The sequence below is a fragment of the Epinephelus fuscoguttatus genome, linkage group LG13 (genome assembly GCF_011397635.1).
Source record: "Epinephelus fuscoguttatus linkage group LG13, E.fuscoguttatus.final_Chr_v1".
NCBI lineage: Eukaryota > Metazoa > Chordata > Actinopteri > Perciformes > Serranidae > Epinephelus > Epinephelus fuscoguttatus.
Window position 1 is genome coordinate 11,062,962 of NC_064764.1, and position 14,382 is coordinate 11,077,343.

The 14,382-nt window shown below is 41.0% G+C and overlaps 1 protein-coding gene across 2 annotated transcripts in view; it reads right to left on the reverse strand.

The window, feature by feature from the left end:
• The window catches only part of adarb1b (adenosine deaminase RNA specific B1b), a 144,181-nt gene that overhangs the window by 47,648 nt on the left and 82,151 nt on the right, over positions 1-14,382 (reverse strand). The window contains exon 3 of one of the 2 annotated variants that reach the window (XM_049594634.1): positions 1,455-1,491. Coding sequence is in view for 1 of the 2 variants with exons in the window: in XM_049594633.1 (XP_049450590.1) it covers positions 385-484 (100 nt within the window). In the remaining variant the exon portion in view is untranslated. Of the gene's footprint in view, positions 1-384; positions 696-1,454; positions 1,492-14,382 lie in introns of those variants that run through there. The other variant, XM_049594633.1, reaches the window with a different exon arrangement.

Genomic DNA, 14,382 nt, shown 5'->3' on the forward strand with positions numbered 1-14,382 from the left:
GATAAAAAGTTAACATTATTTTGACAATATTATGCCGCCTTTTTGTTGTAAATAAAAACTTCAAATTGCAATCTGTGGAACTTCTCTACATGTAAACCACCACAGAAAACAGAAAAACTGGCACGTCTGGCATTCATTTTTAAGACACTCTACAGTTTTACCAAAGACAAAATAAAATAATAATAAATACTATGATGAATTACAAGCTTTTTAAATCAAAATTATAGTCAGTTAATGCCAGTACAACTTCAAACTTCCCAGACATGTGAAACATATGTTTTATTAGAGCAAGCCCTCCTCTTCTACCAGTTAACTTAACATAAAGTCTACAAGAAGCCAGCTCAGCATCACTCTCTGTGGATGAACAGCTGCTGTGAGGGTTACCTTTGCGTTCCGAACGTTTCTTGCGCCTCCTCTTGAACCTGCGTCGGATCAGGCAGTAATAGGAGCCCAGATTCGGTGAGCCGTTGGTAAGAAGGGCCATGGCTTGGTCAGCACTTACACTGTCAGAAAATCAGCTAAGCAGCTGCCTAACAGCACCAGACTAACCTGGACCAAATATAACTTGAGCTTCTGGGATCTCACTGTGAACTCATGTTCTACCTGTCCTTCACACTTGTCCAGTTTGTGCTGTCAAGCTAATGATATTCAGTACTCCACACACCTGCAGCGTTTCTTTGTTTCTACTTTAGTCCTTCCCTCGTATCCAAACTCTCTCTCCCTCCCTCTCTTTCCTTTCCTCCTCCTCCCACTGTTTCTCTCCTCTGTTGACTCCATGTCTGCCCTATCAGTAGTCAGAGAGGGGAGGCGATGGGGTAGAGTGTGAAAAAGAAGGAGGGGACTAGCGGAGGAGAGAGACTTGCCGTGTTTTCATACGGTTGTGAATTAACAGCAGGAGCAGAATCAAAGTGTCTACCTGTCTAATCCTCTCTCAAAGTCACTGATGTCTCCAAAAAGCAAAAACAACCTCTCATACTCCCCCCAGTGAAAGCACATGTGCACAATAAATACAACTCTACATACTCACACACACTCATTTTTGTACACACACAACATTCAAATCTACTGATATGAAAAAGTCACTTTGTCCCTTTTACTCTAACTTAAAGATTTATATTTCTTGTGCTTGCATTCTCTCTCTACTTAGGTATCTCACCAGGAGTGTAAGGATGAGAGGTTTCTCAGAAAGAAGCACTCTGCCAACCTCTAGTGGTAATCTTTTGTAATTACACCTGTGATGAAACCACATCTTCCGAGCAGTACATTTCAAGCCACCAAAGACTTACTAATTAAAATGATGTTGATTGTGGCTGATTGATGGTCTTATTTGAAGTTATGTTAGTCTTGATGACAAATAGCATACAAAAATCTATATGCAAAAGTTCAACCATGTTGTAGAAAGAGACAAAGAGACATCAACAACAGAAATGGAAAAAGTAGAGAAAAAAACTCACCTTTGGCTTTGCTTTGATGTCTGTGATCGGAAAAAACCTGACAGAGAGAGAGGGAGAGAAGATGTTCAAAGTAAGTCAACAGCATAGTTACTGTCAAAGATCTGGATTACTGACAGGAACAGTGCGTAACATACGGTGAAACAAAGTTAGCAGAGGATACAGAGGGCAACTAAAGGTACATACACTACAGTCCATCGGTGATTATTTATTGGAGTTTCCACAACAGCTGGTCTTTCCCAGCCACACACCGACTTGAATCATTCCAAAAACTGTCTCCTGGCTAGTTGCAGCTTTTGTCTGAACCAATGGAATGCAGGTTTTTCCACTGACTGTGACTAGATCTATTAATTTAGCTGGATAACTGTTTTTCCTAATTAATGCACTGCAATATAACCTGAGTGCTACAGCGCTTCCCTGTAAGCAATGTATTTGGCAAATATAAGGCCCTTATTAAGAAATGCGATGTGGTGCTTTATGTGGCCAGTCGTTCCACAGAACAGTGATCTCAACCAGACCAAATAAACATATTACTTCAATGTGTTCCCTGGAAAATAAATAGGCTAAAGGCTAAACAAAGTTCCAGACATCAGCATACCCCAAATAACAAAGCTGTCCCTGAACACAGGGGCAGAAAACTTTATTTTTCCTACTATCCAAAGTGACTTCACTATTTGACCATTTAACTTGAATTTTAGGCTAGATACATGTTCATATTAAGGTTAGGGGGTTACAGTATCATGTTTTCTTCTTTTGGCTTTACCTTTGTACACTGGACTTTAAATTATCAATGACTATATGAGTTAGAGTGATAGCAGAATCGTAGTACAAGGTGTATACATGCATACTAGCTCAACAGTGTAGAACTCTTGGAACTTCCAGACGAGGCAACCAGTTTTTAATGCACCCACAACTGTTGCTGTTCCTGAATAGGTAAAATAAGGTGTTCTGGGAACTCCCTGAGAGGAACTGCCCACTGGGGAGCTCCCCTGAGAACTACATGTCCTCAAGGCTTCAAGGGCATTTTTTTCTGTCTGAATTTGCACCGCCAACAGGGTCACTGAACTGACGTACTGTAAGCCGTCCAGTGGTTGGTATAGCAACCAATTTCACTTGAACCAGTCAAAATTGCTTTCCATTTCCACCTTTGCATATAAGCTCAAAAGCTTAGACTTCACTGTCGGTCCATTTAACCACGTGTTCTTGCATTTTTTGGTTATATACTGTATAGGGATGTCCCGATCCGAAGATCAGCTCCGATCACGTTACTTTTTACAAAATCGGAATCGGTAATAAAAGATCGGAGGAATCAAAACAACAAAAATGGCCAGGTTTTTCATCTATGTTGTTAACTGTTGCCTCCACTTTCGAATGTATAAAGATATAGGCCTATTTTGTTTGTTGAAGACAAGAAGAAGATGTTGAATTTGTTACATTTTGTGCTGCTGAAAAACCGATAAGCTTTTTGGATACTATTTCTATAAAAAAAAAAAACCTTATGGGACAACTTGGATGCATTCTTTTTTTTCTTTCTTTCTTAATGCTTTGCAAAGTATCGGATCAGACTCGGTATCGGATCGGATGCAAAAAAATGTGATTGGGACATCCCTAGTTATATATTGCGTTTTTTGTTGTTTGTTGTTCACAGACAGCTGATGTTTTATGAAAATGGTGGTTGCAGGTGCTGCATTGGTTGTGTTCAACCAATTAATGTACACTTGTGTCTGAACCAATTAACTTACTCTTATGTCACTCAAGGTTGCTCTTGTATTGGGAGAGAACCTACTCTGAAATAGGACCTAAGTAAGTCTCTCAAAAACTCGTTCTAACAACCACAATTGTTCCTCTTTCGGTGCGGACAAAACAAAAAGTTTTTTTCATGTATACTTGATAAATATTGCAATTCAGATTCAGATTTCTGCACATGAACCTTCCAAAATGCAAGAAGTGGCTTGTGAAAAAAGACCTGAAGCCCACAGAATGCTAACTAAACATAACAGTAAATCTACAGGCGGGTGTGAAGAAAAAAAAAAAGTCTTAAAGCTCCACAGCCTTTCTGGTAGATACAGCAGCTGGGGATAGAGATGATAGTAGAGGAATAAGAGACGAGGAGGGGGAGAAGAAATCAACACATAAAAGCTTGAGAAGAGGAAAAGAAATAAGAGGGAGGATATAGAGAAAAACCTCTGAGTGAAAAGGTAAGATAAAGAATGAGGAAATGAAGAGTGGGAGATGAAACTGGCTGAAGTGAGAAAAGGCAAAATGAGGTGAGGGAAATATTTACACATAAAAACAAAGGATTCTCTTGAACCAAAAGTAGGATCTCTAACCTCTGGGGTTGTTTAAGGTCAACAAGGCTGTCTTCACTGCTGCCCAATTACTCCACAGCTCCCTTCCCACTGCTCAATTTCAAATATTCTTAAAAAGCAAATCAAGGTTTTGGGGTAGAAGTTTGCCAATCAAACACATGAAGTTAAACTGAGCAGAAAGAGACAGAAAGGCAGAAAGACGAAAGCGAGACAGTGACTGCGAAACAGTCTAACAGAAAAAAATTGGAGATAAAAAGGCAGATGGTCAGAGCAAGAAACAGAGAGAAAGCCAAAAGTTTTGGGATAAGAGTCGTGGGGCAGAGAAGTCAGCCCAAGAGAGGGGATGAACCTAAATATTCTCCAGACGCAAATTCATTCACGCTTCTGTGTACAAGCCAAAGATAACTACGGCTGGCCAAGTCTCACCACAGCTGCCTTGGCTGGGTGACTTGTTTTTATTTTGCTTTGTTTTCGGAGAGGGAGACAAGTCAGTCCACCTTCCTTAGTGTTTTAATTTATGTAGCAAACGCTGCAGACATGAGAGAAAAGTCTCAGTGCATGCCCCACAGAGACACATGTTGTTGCACAGACACAGAGTTTACCCACAGCTCTCTCTCTCTTGGCATTTTCAACACATACTGAATGGAGAGGAGGAAAGAGGCTGTGGTTATGCAGCCGATACTCAGTGGTTATCCAGGCTGAATTTAAAAGCGTTCCAGACTCCAAATAACAGCTCAACTCCTGGTGGCCTTTTGCAGCGGTTAGACAGAGAAACACAACCATTGACAAAAACAACCTCTTAAACTGTTTCACAGGCAAGCGATCCAGGCTACTGTGGTGAGCCCATCTGTTGGTTCATACTGTAGATGTACTCACAGTCAACTAAAAAGCACAAAGCACTAAAAATAGACTCAGTGGGAACAGCGTTTTTTTTTTCCCTAAAGCCGTTCATCTGAATTTTAAAGACAGTTCCAGGGATGCAGAATTTTACAAGCTCAGTATTACGCTTAAATCATGCTTCACTGCTAGTGGCTTATTAGATTTTGCTGCCTAACCTGTGCAAAACTACCACAAACAATATAGAGAAATACACAGACATACACTCGAAAAGTGCAGTACAGCCAAACACCAGCGAGGGGAGACACTTCAAAAGGGGTCAGATGTCAAATGCTGCACCATCATTAAACTGACATGTTGACATTTTTACTTTAACAAGGAGCACACGAGACCCTTCAGCTACACCAAAATATGCTCATTAGTATTTAAAAGCATTCCTCATTAAAACTGGGCACCACAAACCAAAAGCCCTCCGTCTAACAAGCTATTCTGAAGCGAGCAAAAGCAAACTAATAAGCTGACGAACTAACGAACATCTGGAGTAGAATAATATAAAAGCCAAACCTCAGAGTGTTCCCTTGATGTTGATGAAATTTTTTTGAAAAATCCTACATTCTTTTGTCTCTTTCAAGACAGAAATTTACCAGTGTGTTTCAGCTGCATGTCAAAGCAGTTATCATGGTGGAGAACCTAAAAACCAAACATATGAGCCCGAATACCTGAACCTGAAGGCAGATGAAAAATGTCCAGGCTGGAGTGGAGCTCCATTGCCTTGTGAGGAAGTCACGTTCCTAAAGCTACACTCACTGAACCTCATCTTGTGCGCAGAGTTTGGCAAAGACTTAGAGAGAGGGAGAGATTGTGTTTGAGAGATTAGTAGAGACAGAAGGGGAGAGCCTTTTAGAGCTGCTGGGAGTTGAGGTTAAGTGTAGTATGTGTGTGGGGTTGTCATATTAGTCTAATAGTCTTTGAAGACCGGAGTTGAGGGGGGTTGCAGAGGGTGAACGAGATACAGGGTCTTTAGTTGACACAAGTGATCAGAATAAGGCAGCACTGAAGTAAAAAGGACATCTGAGAGTGGGCTGGACAAGAATTAAGTCAGAAAGGTTGATTATGAAAGAGAATGATTATGAAAGAGAGGCAGAAAGTCAGTCAACTGCGCGCGACAAAGAGGAGTGCGTGACTGTAAACCTCGACTCCCGGTCTTCAGCCAAAAATTAGGCCAGTGGCTCGGTAACCACTAGCCACACACACACTAACACACACGCGCAGAGAGGCTCGCTGGTGTCCTGAGAGCCATTAAATGCTCCCCCTCCCTGTGACCTAGCTTTTTCCTCACACATGTATACACAGGGACACATTTTAATTAATCCATCATTTAATTACATGTTTTATGACTGTGCTGTGACTGATTGTGTGTATATGTGTCTGTCCGTGTGTGTCTGTGTGTAAATTCAAAGGAGAGAGATGCTGGATCACCATGCACTCTAATTTCTCCCCTGTGAATGTCTGGCAGTGTTTTTGTTCTACTGACTCTTGTCCAGCAGAGGGCAGCACTGCTACAAGATAATTAAACATTATGCAGCATGTACACAGACGAAAGGTGAATGTTGTTCCTTTTGCTTTAACATTTTGATGTTATTTTCAAGTATACTGCTGTAACTGCTCACGTTATGCTGCTGCATCCTAGATGGAGGTAAAATCTGTGAATGGTTGGGAAATGTTTGCATTTCGTAAAGCTTTTTCCTTCCTTACAGTGACAGCATTGGCCAACATGGGGATGCACTGTGAAACACATTTTTTTGCACAGTTTGTGGGAGTGTATTTGAGTCAAATTGGAGTTAAATAGGCACACGCCTGAGCAGAAGATGCTGACGAAGAGAATGCATCAGATCGGACCACTCTCATCACATGTACACACAAAGATGGTTTTAGAACGGCTGCTAGTGCTAAAAAAAAAAAAAAAAAATGAAGTAAGAGGCCAACAACCTACCCACATGCTCAATGTAATAAAGTATTCATGAATCTAGATTGTTTTGGTGTGAGTTGCTGAGTGTTGAAGGTAGCGGCTGTAGAGAAGTCTGTCTTCTCTTCAATATGATGGAACTATATGGCACTTAGCTTGTGATGGCAAAAAATATATTTAAAAAAACTCAACAGCAATTAGGGATGCACCGATCCGATATCTGGATCGAATATCTGCCCCGATATCGTCAAAACAGATGGATCGGGTATTGGAAAATACAACCTATACCTGAGGCGATCCTTCCCCTTTAAATCTATTACGACGCGAGCTACGTCATACGTCATGGAGCGAAGGAGAGAATCTGCTGCGTGGAGGTATTTTACACTGTTTCAACTGTTGTTGCACAATTGTTTATTTTTGTTAAAAATAAATAGTGTGTGTAGTCTGTGTAGTCATCAATGCCTGATGCCTCTCGTCTTTTCTGTTCTACATGTAAAGGTATATAGCTTTTTAGGTCAACCATGGTATCGGATCGGCATTGGGTATCGGCTGATACTCAAAGCCACAGCATTGGGATCGGTATCAAAACTGAAAAAGCTGGATCGGTGCATCTCTAACAGCAATGTCACTTTCTAGAAACCATGACCTGTTTCTCTAGGTAATCCACAGACCATCATGTAAGAACTTTTTCTTTCTACTGAACTTCACCTATCAACTGTATCAGATAGCAGAAGGAAGTGTGCATCTACCCATGGAAGAGAGGCTCGGACTTGTGGCAGTATAAGATGTAAACATTAATGGCGTCCTTCTCAGCTGAGGTGTAACGTTAGCTAGCTCAGTGGTGTTGGCTTAGCTAGCAGTAGATACACGCTTCCTCTGCGGGGTGATACAGTTGGCAGGTGCAATTTGGTGAAAAGACAACAGTTCCTACATGAAGTTGCTCACAACGAGATCTATTGATTATCTGGAGTAACCTGGTCATGACATTTGGAAAGACACATCGCTGTTGAGTTTTTCAAATGTATTATTTTGGCCCTTTGAGCACATCAAGCAGAGTGCCATCTAGTTCCACTATACTGGAGAGAAGGTAGACATCTCTACAGCCAATATCTCCGACACTCGGCAACTCACACCAAAACAATCTAGATGAATAAACAGCACTACATGCGGGAGGAAAAGTATGTTTTTTTGTTTGTTTTTTTTTAAAATTCTGGGCTGGACTGTCTCTTAAACAGAAATTAACTGTCTCTTGTGGACATTTTTTATTTTTTGGTAGTCTAAACCATTTGACTAAAAACATGTTTTAACAGGTTATCAGCCTAGATCTTAGTGACCTGTAATATCAACTAGAATAGTTTGCAGACATTTATTTATATATCCAGCACGGTTTCCCAGCAGTGCTGTTTTGGAGTCATATCCACATCTGTGTGCTGTTTAAAGGGAGGGAGTCTGTGATCCTGAATTGAAGGATCCTTGGAAGTCCATGTTAGACTGCATATTTCTGTACGCTAAGTATTTATGTGACAGGTAGAATTCAAAATGCAAGGGATTAGAAGTGGCTCCACATTTCTCGTCCTATTTGCAATAGTGAAGGGCTCTAAAAATTCTGTTCTGCCAAAACCATTTTAGTCCCGTGATGTGTAAGGAATGGCATGGTCTCTGGAGGCTACACTGCTTTGTTACACATAAAAATGATACATTTCAAGGTTTAGCATCACAGAGAACTGTGTTCAGCCCCTGACAGAGATGCTAATAGCTTGGCTGAGCACTCCATCAAACGCAATTGGCAGTGTGGGAAGCCAGTGAGGGAACATGCCCTTGACACCGTACTGATAGCACAAATTGGTTGGTTAGAGGTCTGTGAAATGGGGTGGAATCTGCAGGGGATGGTGCAGGCCTTCATATTTGTAATGCCCTCTTGATGAAGCCTCTTAGTGGCAGGTGAAGAAACAGCTGGTGGCTCCACATGTATCAGAGGGGGCACGCGGCCTCGACAACCTCACCAACAGTGAATGGTAGGGGTTGCTTTGTATGAGATATAGATATCCAATATGAATGCCATTAAATAAGTAAATAAATACTTAAAGCTGTAGAAGTACACCACGTTGCAATGCGTTCCATATTTGGTCTCATTGCATGTACTGAATATTTGCTGTGCACAGCATTTATCTTCACCATTATTGAGGCTAAACAAGGGGGGCTGCTTTCTAAAAAAAACCACATCTAATGTGAGGGAATACACACACGCGCACGCGCACACACACACACACACACACACACACACACACATACACAGTACCACACAACCATCCAAGAATTATCTATAAACAAACCAGACCGCCAAAATAATCTTGTGACTTCTACTAGCTTCCAAAAATCTGATTATCCACATTATTTCAGAAACCCCAGTGCTTATTTTGCATCATTTACCAGCTGCTATTTTTTATTAGTCTCTCTCTAAACAGGAGCCTGCTTCTGATCTAAATAAGAGGGCCTGTAAATAGGAATGACTTAATCCTTCCTATGGGAGTTCCCTTTAGTTCCCAAGCCTACCATCAGCTCACACTGCTGGGTGTGGTCCCCTCCTTAACCAGCCTCCAGCTCTCTGCCCGGGACAGATCCGCTCCACTGACTTGTGGCTTTGGGGTTTTGGCAGGAGCCTGGCCAGCAGTGGTGTATGTTCGCACGTATGTGTCTTGTGTGCGTGTGTGACCAACGTAAGCATGAGGGGAACAATGGGTGGCTCTGTGTTTGCCCCCTCTGGCAATAATACACACCTGAAGGGCAAAGCCAACAAGCTGTAACAAAGGAGGGGTGGGGTAAGGGCAGCAGACCTCAAGCCACACTGGCTGAGTTCGAAATAACATACCAACTAACTATTCATTCATAAGTGATGTAAAACAGAGTGTGTAGTGGGTTCCGCATAAATAGTATGTAGATTTTGTGTATGTGAGAAAAGCCTGGACGCATAGTAAACTGGCAAGAATTTCTGAGAAACATGAGCTGACTCAACGTACTAAACTGACCGAAAATGCACTGCAGCTCTTCAGACTGTCTGCAACAGTTAAAATAATTAATTTATACATTGGATAAAATAATTACAAATGATGGCAAGTGATGTTAAGTACAATTTTTGTTAATGTCAGCACAGAAAGTGCCATGTGAAGCCAAGAAGCGTGCCCGGGCACACGCATGCACTTGAAATCCGCTCAAGCTGAGCTCATATAAACGTACATGCTCAGGTTACTCAGGTCACTCGTAGGCAAAAGTGCTTAAGTCATAATTTTTATGTGTTTGGAAAGTACTGAGCATACGACTGAATAAATGAGACTTTGATTATACTGCAGGAGTTATGCGAGACTTTGTTAAAGGACGTTTTGATATAGTTTTGCTGCTATTAAATGCAATACCTGTAATCTTTGTTGGATTCTCCGTTCACCGTGGAGGCATGCATGAATTCAACGTAACACACACTGAGTAATTGACATAGAAATGGTCAACTGCAGGTGAAGTATTCTTTTAAGAGGAACAACGCGAGAGCTCACATGTATAATGTCTTATGGAAAACATATTTAAGACAAATACTAATTAAATATTTTAGTGTTAAAAATATTTTTTACATTGAGTGGAAGAGACGATGTTGATTTACATTTGTCATAAATAATTTTCATTCAACTGTAGCTCAGACTGGTAACGTCTTGATAGATACAGTCGTGATGCTTAGAGGTGTATTGCTTGAGTAAGTATGAACAGGGTGCTGGTAATGGCACATTTAATCATTAATTTAGTGAGCAGTATGCAGGGTAGTTCATACTGCTTGAGTATGCAGTATGATAGTAGTGTTACACCCATCTCAGAAATATGTCAGTCGAATCAGATTTGGCTGTTCAACATAAACATTTGACTATTCATTCCTTTTTTTCTCCCTCTTTTTTCTTTTTCATCCACATTGGCGGGACATTCAAGGCGACAGTGACTTTTACATAACATAGTAAACAAGTCACATAAGCCCTCCGAATCAATGCCTGGGCAAAGGCTCTCTTTCTACAGGCAGCTGCCTTTGTCTCAGTCAGACTCACCCCTGGTTTGGGTCAGTAGCTGCCTGTAACAGAGAGCAGCGTGAAAGCGAGGACCGCTCAGTCTGCAGCTAAATCTGGGGAACGAAACGTCCCCAAAGGTACACTGACTGACATGCACAGAACCCCCCACTGACTGCTCAACTTGAAGAAATCTCAGTTGGCTGATGAGTCTCTGACTGCTGATTTGAAATCCGGGGGCAGCCCTATGTATTTCATATATACAAAACTCACATGATTTTCCTACACACATGTCCAGAGTGCCCATAACAAAAGGTATCACATCCCCTCTGAGTTTTGTGCTTCTCCAGTTTCCCTTGAGATTCTTAGAGATAACGATCTGAGGTGAATACCAATCAAGCTGAGCTGTTTTGATTTTATTCCACAGCTGTCACGTTGTTCCTGATGTCAGCGCTGGCTCGGCCGAGCTGCTGCAAACATTTTGACAACAATCTCGGGGAAATCCTGCAAGATTTGAATGTTGTCATGGCAACAGAAATCCAAGTTGGGGCTTCACGTTCCAGCTGCAGGTAGGCTGTATGGCTCTGGATGTGATTCTGGAACACTGATCAGTTTGGAGAAGAAAAACTTTCATAGTTTTTTGCATTAGATCACAGGTTCCGCGTTAAAAAAACAAACAAAAAAAAAAAACATCACTGAGACACTCCCAGTCAGAGTGTGAACATGACACATACTTGGAGATGTCAGGAGATGTCAACACAGATTACCTGACTAACTGAGAACAACTGACAATGAGCAGTGTTTTCTTTCAAGGATGCTTGAGGATGTTTTAATAGTAAACTGAAGTGATGATAGACACAGTGTGGCTGGCAGTATCCCTGCATACTGTGTGCCCCATCAAATGCAAAAACACACACGTTAGTTGTTCATAATCTACAACAGAATTTCTATCCTGCTTTCTGTCATGCTGAACCACGGTGCATTTCTCCTCACCTCCAATAGTCCTCCCTCTCTTTATTATATGTTACAACATAGATGTCAGCACTTTTTTCCTATGACGAATGAGCCTCTTTTCTCAGCCAATTTATCTTTCTACCCTGCTGTGTGCCCTTGTTGACGGGACAACCTTCCATTTCCTGTGCTGTGTGCAAGAAGAGGGGAACTTGAGGTCACGGGGAAAGAAATGGATCTGGTGGCAGAGTGGAAAAGGATGGAAAAGAGCAGCATTTAATTAACAAGGCAAGGACAGAGGTACTGAGGTGGAGTGAGATGGACAGAGAAATAAGATTGAAAGGGCAGTAAAATTTGTTTAAAGAAATAATAAATATACTAAAAAAAATCCAAACTCCATAATCAGCTTACTTTAAAATTTCAGCACTACCATCAGATAGTGAAATAAAAGCCAGTGGAAGCCTGCCCTGAAACTATTGGATTGACTTTATAACAGACACACACACACACACACACACACACACACACACACACACACACACACTTACTCAAAAGGTTTTTACTGCACTGCAATGCGGTGTGACATTGAGGATAATGACTGCACTCACATACACACACATACACACGGAGACCCACATGTGACTGCAGAAAAACACCTCTGAATACACACAAAAAACACACAGATGTGAGCAGGCGTGGTCAGCCACTGTTTAAAATGACATTTTAGGGCCTAAAAAGCTCCGTGGGAGTCATTTGTTATTGGACAACATGGAGGAAGAGTGGGGACGTCGTGACAGGTGAGTGTTGGGGACTGCAGCAGACTTTCATTGAGGCTCAGCACGACTGTCAATTAGTAATAGTGCTCCTAACTAAAGGCAAAATAAGTTGTAAGTTTAAAATGACCCACATTACCAGTCTTAAAATGATGTATAAAAATGTTTTCTAATCTGCCACACTGAAGGTCAAAGAAAAGTTTGTAGGAATATGTATGTTCCATTTGTGGCTCTGGCCAGCAGTTTTATTGGTTACGAAAATGTTGTGCTTTCCAAAGTAAATACTGACTTTAAAAAAAACCAAAACAAAACAAAAAAAGGTTCTAATCGGACAACACACACAAAAACTGAGATAATGAGAGATTTTAAACAAATCGTCGGGTTAGTAAATTTATCGAGAGGAAATATAGGCAAATGGAAAAATCATTTCCAAAACTGTTTGTTGTAAACAACCTTTAGTTTACAGGCGAGCTTCTTAGTTCAACCGTCTGTAGCTGTGCAAAGAGGGATAACTGCCATCATCAGGGGAGCACCACCTTTCAGTTTTACCTCTTAATTAGTTAATCTGCCTGAACTGTCAAACTGTTTACAAAATGTGTCACTGTCTGACTGCTAGTGTTTGTTGACTCACTGTACTCTTTTTTAGCAATGTCACCATGTTCCAAAGTCCTCAACTTGATGATCAGACTGAACTGCCATTTTTGTTTCATTCAATCAGCCTGACAGCGTGTTCACCAGTGCAGTTCCCATGGAACAGGCCGTTTGCTGGGCCTGTGGTATTGCTGCTTACAGCTTTCTCAAGAAGCCTTCATACAAACTTCTACTTCTTCTACCACTGCCAGTAGTAACATTTTGCTTAGAAAAAGGTTGAAAAGTAAAGCACGACAGCGTTTGCCTGCGGCAAAACTAAATCATTAACTCTGCCCTTGAAAAACACACTCAAGTTGTGGCTCCTTGTGGTCAGGAACACTGGTGAGAGAAACTTAGCTGAGGTACAGATCAGATCGTACAGCTCATTTCCAGATTGGCATATTAGTTGTTTGCTTTAACCATAACCACGCGGTTATAAAGTAGAGCATGCATTTAAAGGGGCTCTATGCGAAATTCAGAGCGTATGAGCTTTCTGGACACGGTTCTCGACATAAAGGTGGCTGGGTCAGTGGCTAGCAGCTAACAATGCTACCTCCATAAACGGTGCTAAACAACGGCAACAATTGTGACAGAGCTAACAGTGTTAACCAAGTAGCCCGAGCATCCATCCTAAGCTTTCGCGTTGATGATGTCCCGATATTAGCAGTAACTGCCGTATGAGTGCAGTGCAGAGCAGCAGTGGTGAGCTAACAAGTACTAACATGAACACGTGGCTGGACCAGCTACCATAACAAACCACAGAGAAGCTCGAATTAAACCACACAGAGAGAGCATGAACTCATTCTCTACTCAGGACACCATTACTCCACTATATCATCGCATAGCAAATATTAGTTTACTGCTATGTTAATATTGTAAATGTTGAATACAAAATCTTTAAGAAGAGATGGCATTTCACCACTGATAATGTTGCTACCGTCATGAGTTAGTATGGCAAACTTACACAGTTTCAGTTAGGGATAGACCGATATGGATTTTTTAGGGCCGATGCCAATACCGATTTTTTTTCCATCACCCTTAGTCGATGACCGATTATGGACTGCCAATTTTCTTGAGCCAATATTTGGGGCCAATACTGCATTTGCTCCCTCAATTTACATCAAAAAAATGACACAATGATAACAAATATTACAGGTCTCAAGTTTAAAATAAGAAACATTTATTGAACAGTAAAAAATACTAAAACAAGATGGAAAGTTGAGGTAGAACAGGTAGAATATTATTATTATTATTATTATTATTATTATACATTCTAATAAAAAAAGAGTTCAGTGCTCTTAAATCTTCCAGTAATGTCTTTACAAAATAAACAAATATTTAAGCTGAAGCATAAATAAAACAACAACTGTACACAGTACAGGATTCAACAGCTTTGTTCAACTTAACCACATACTTTCAAATGAAAAA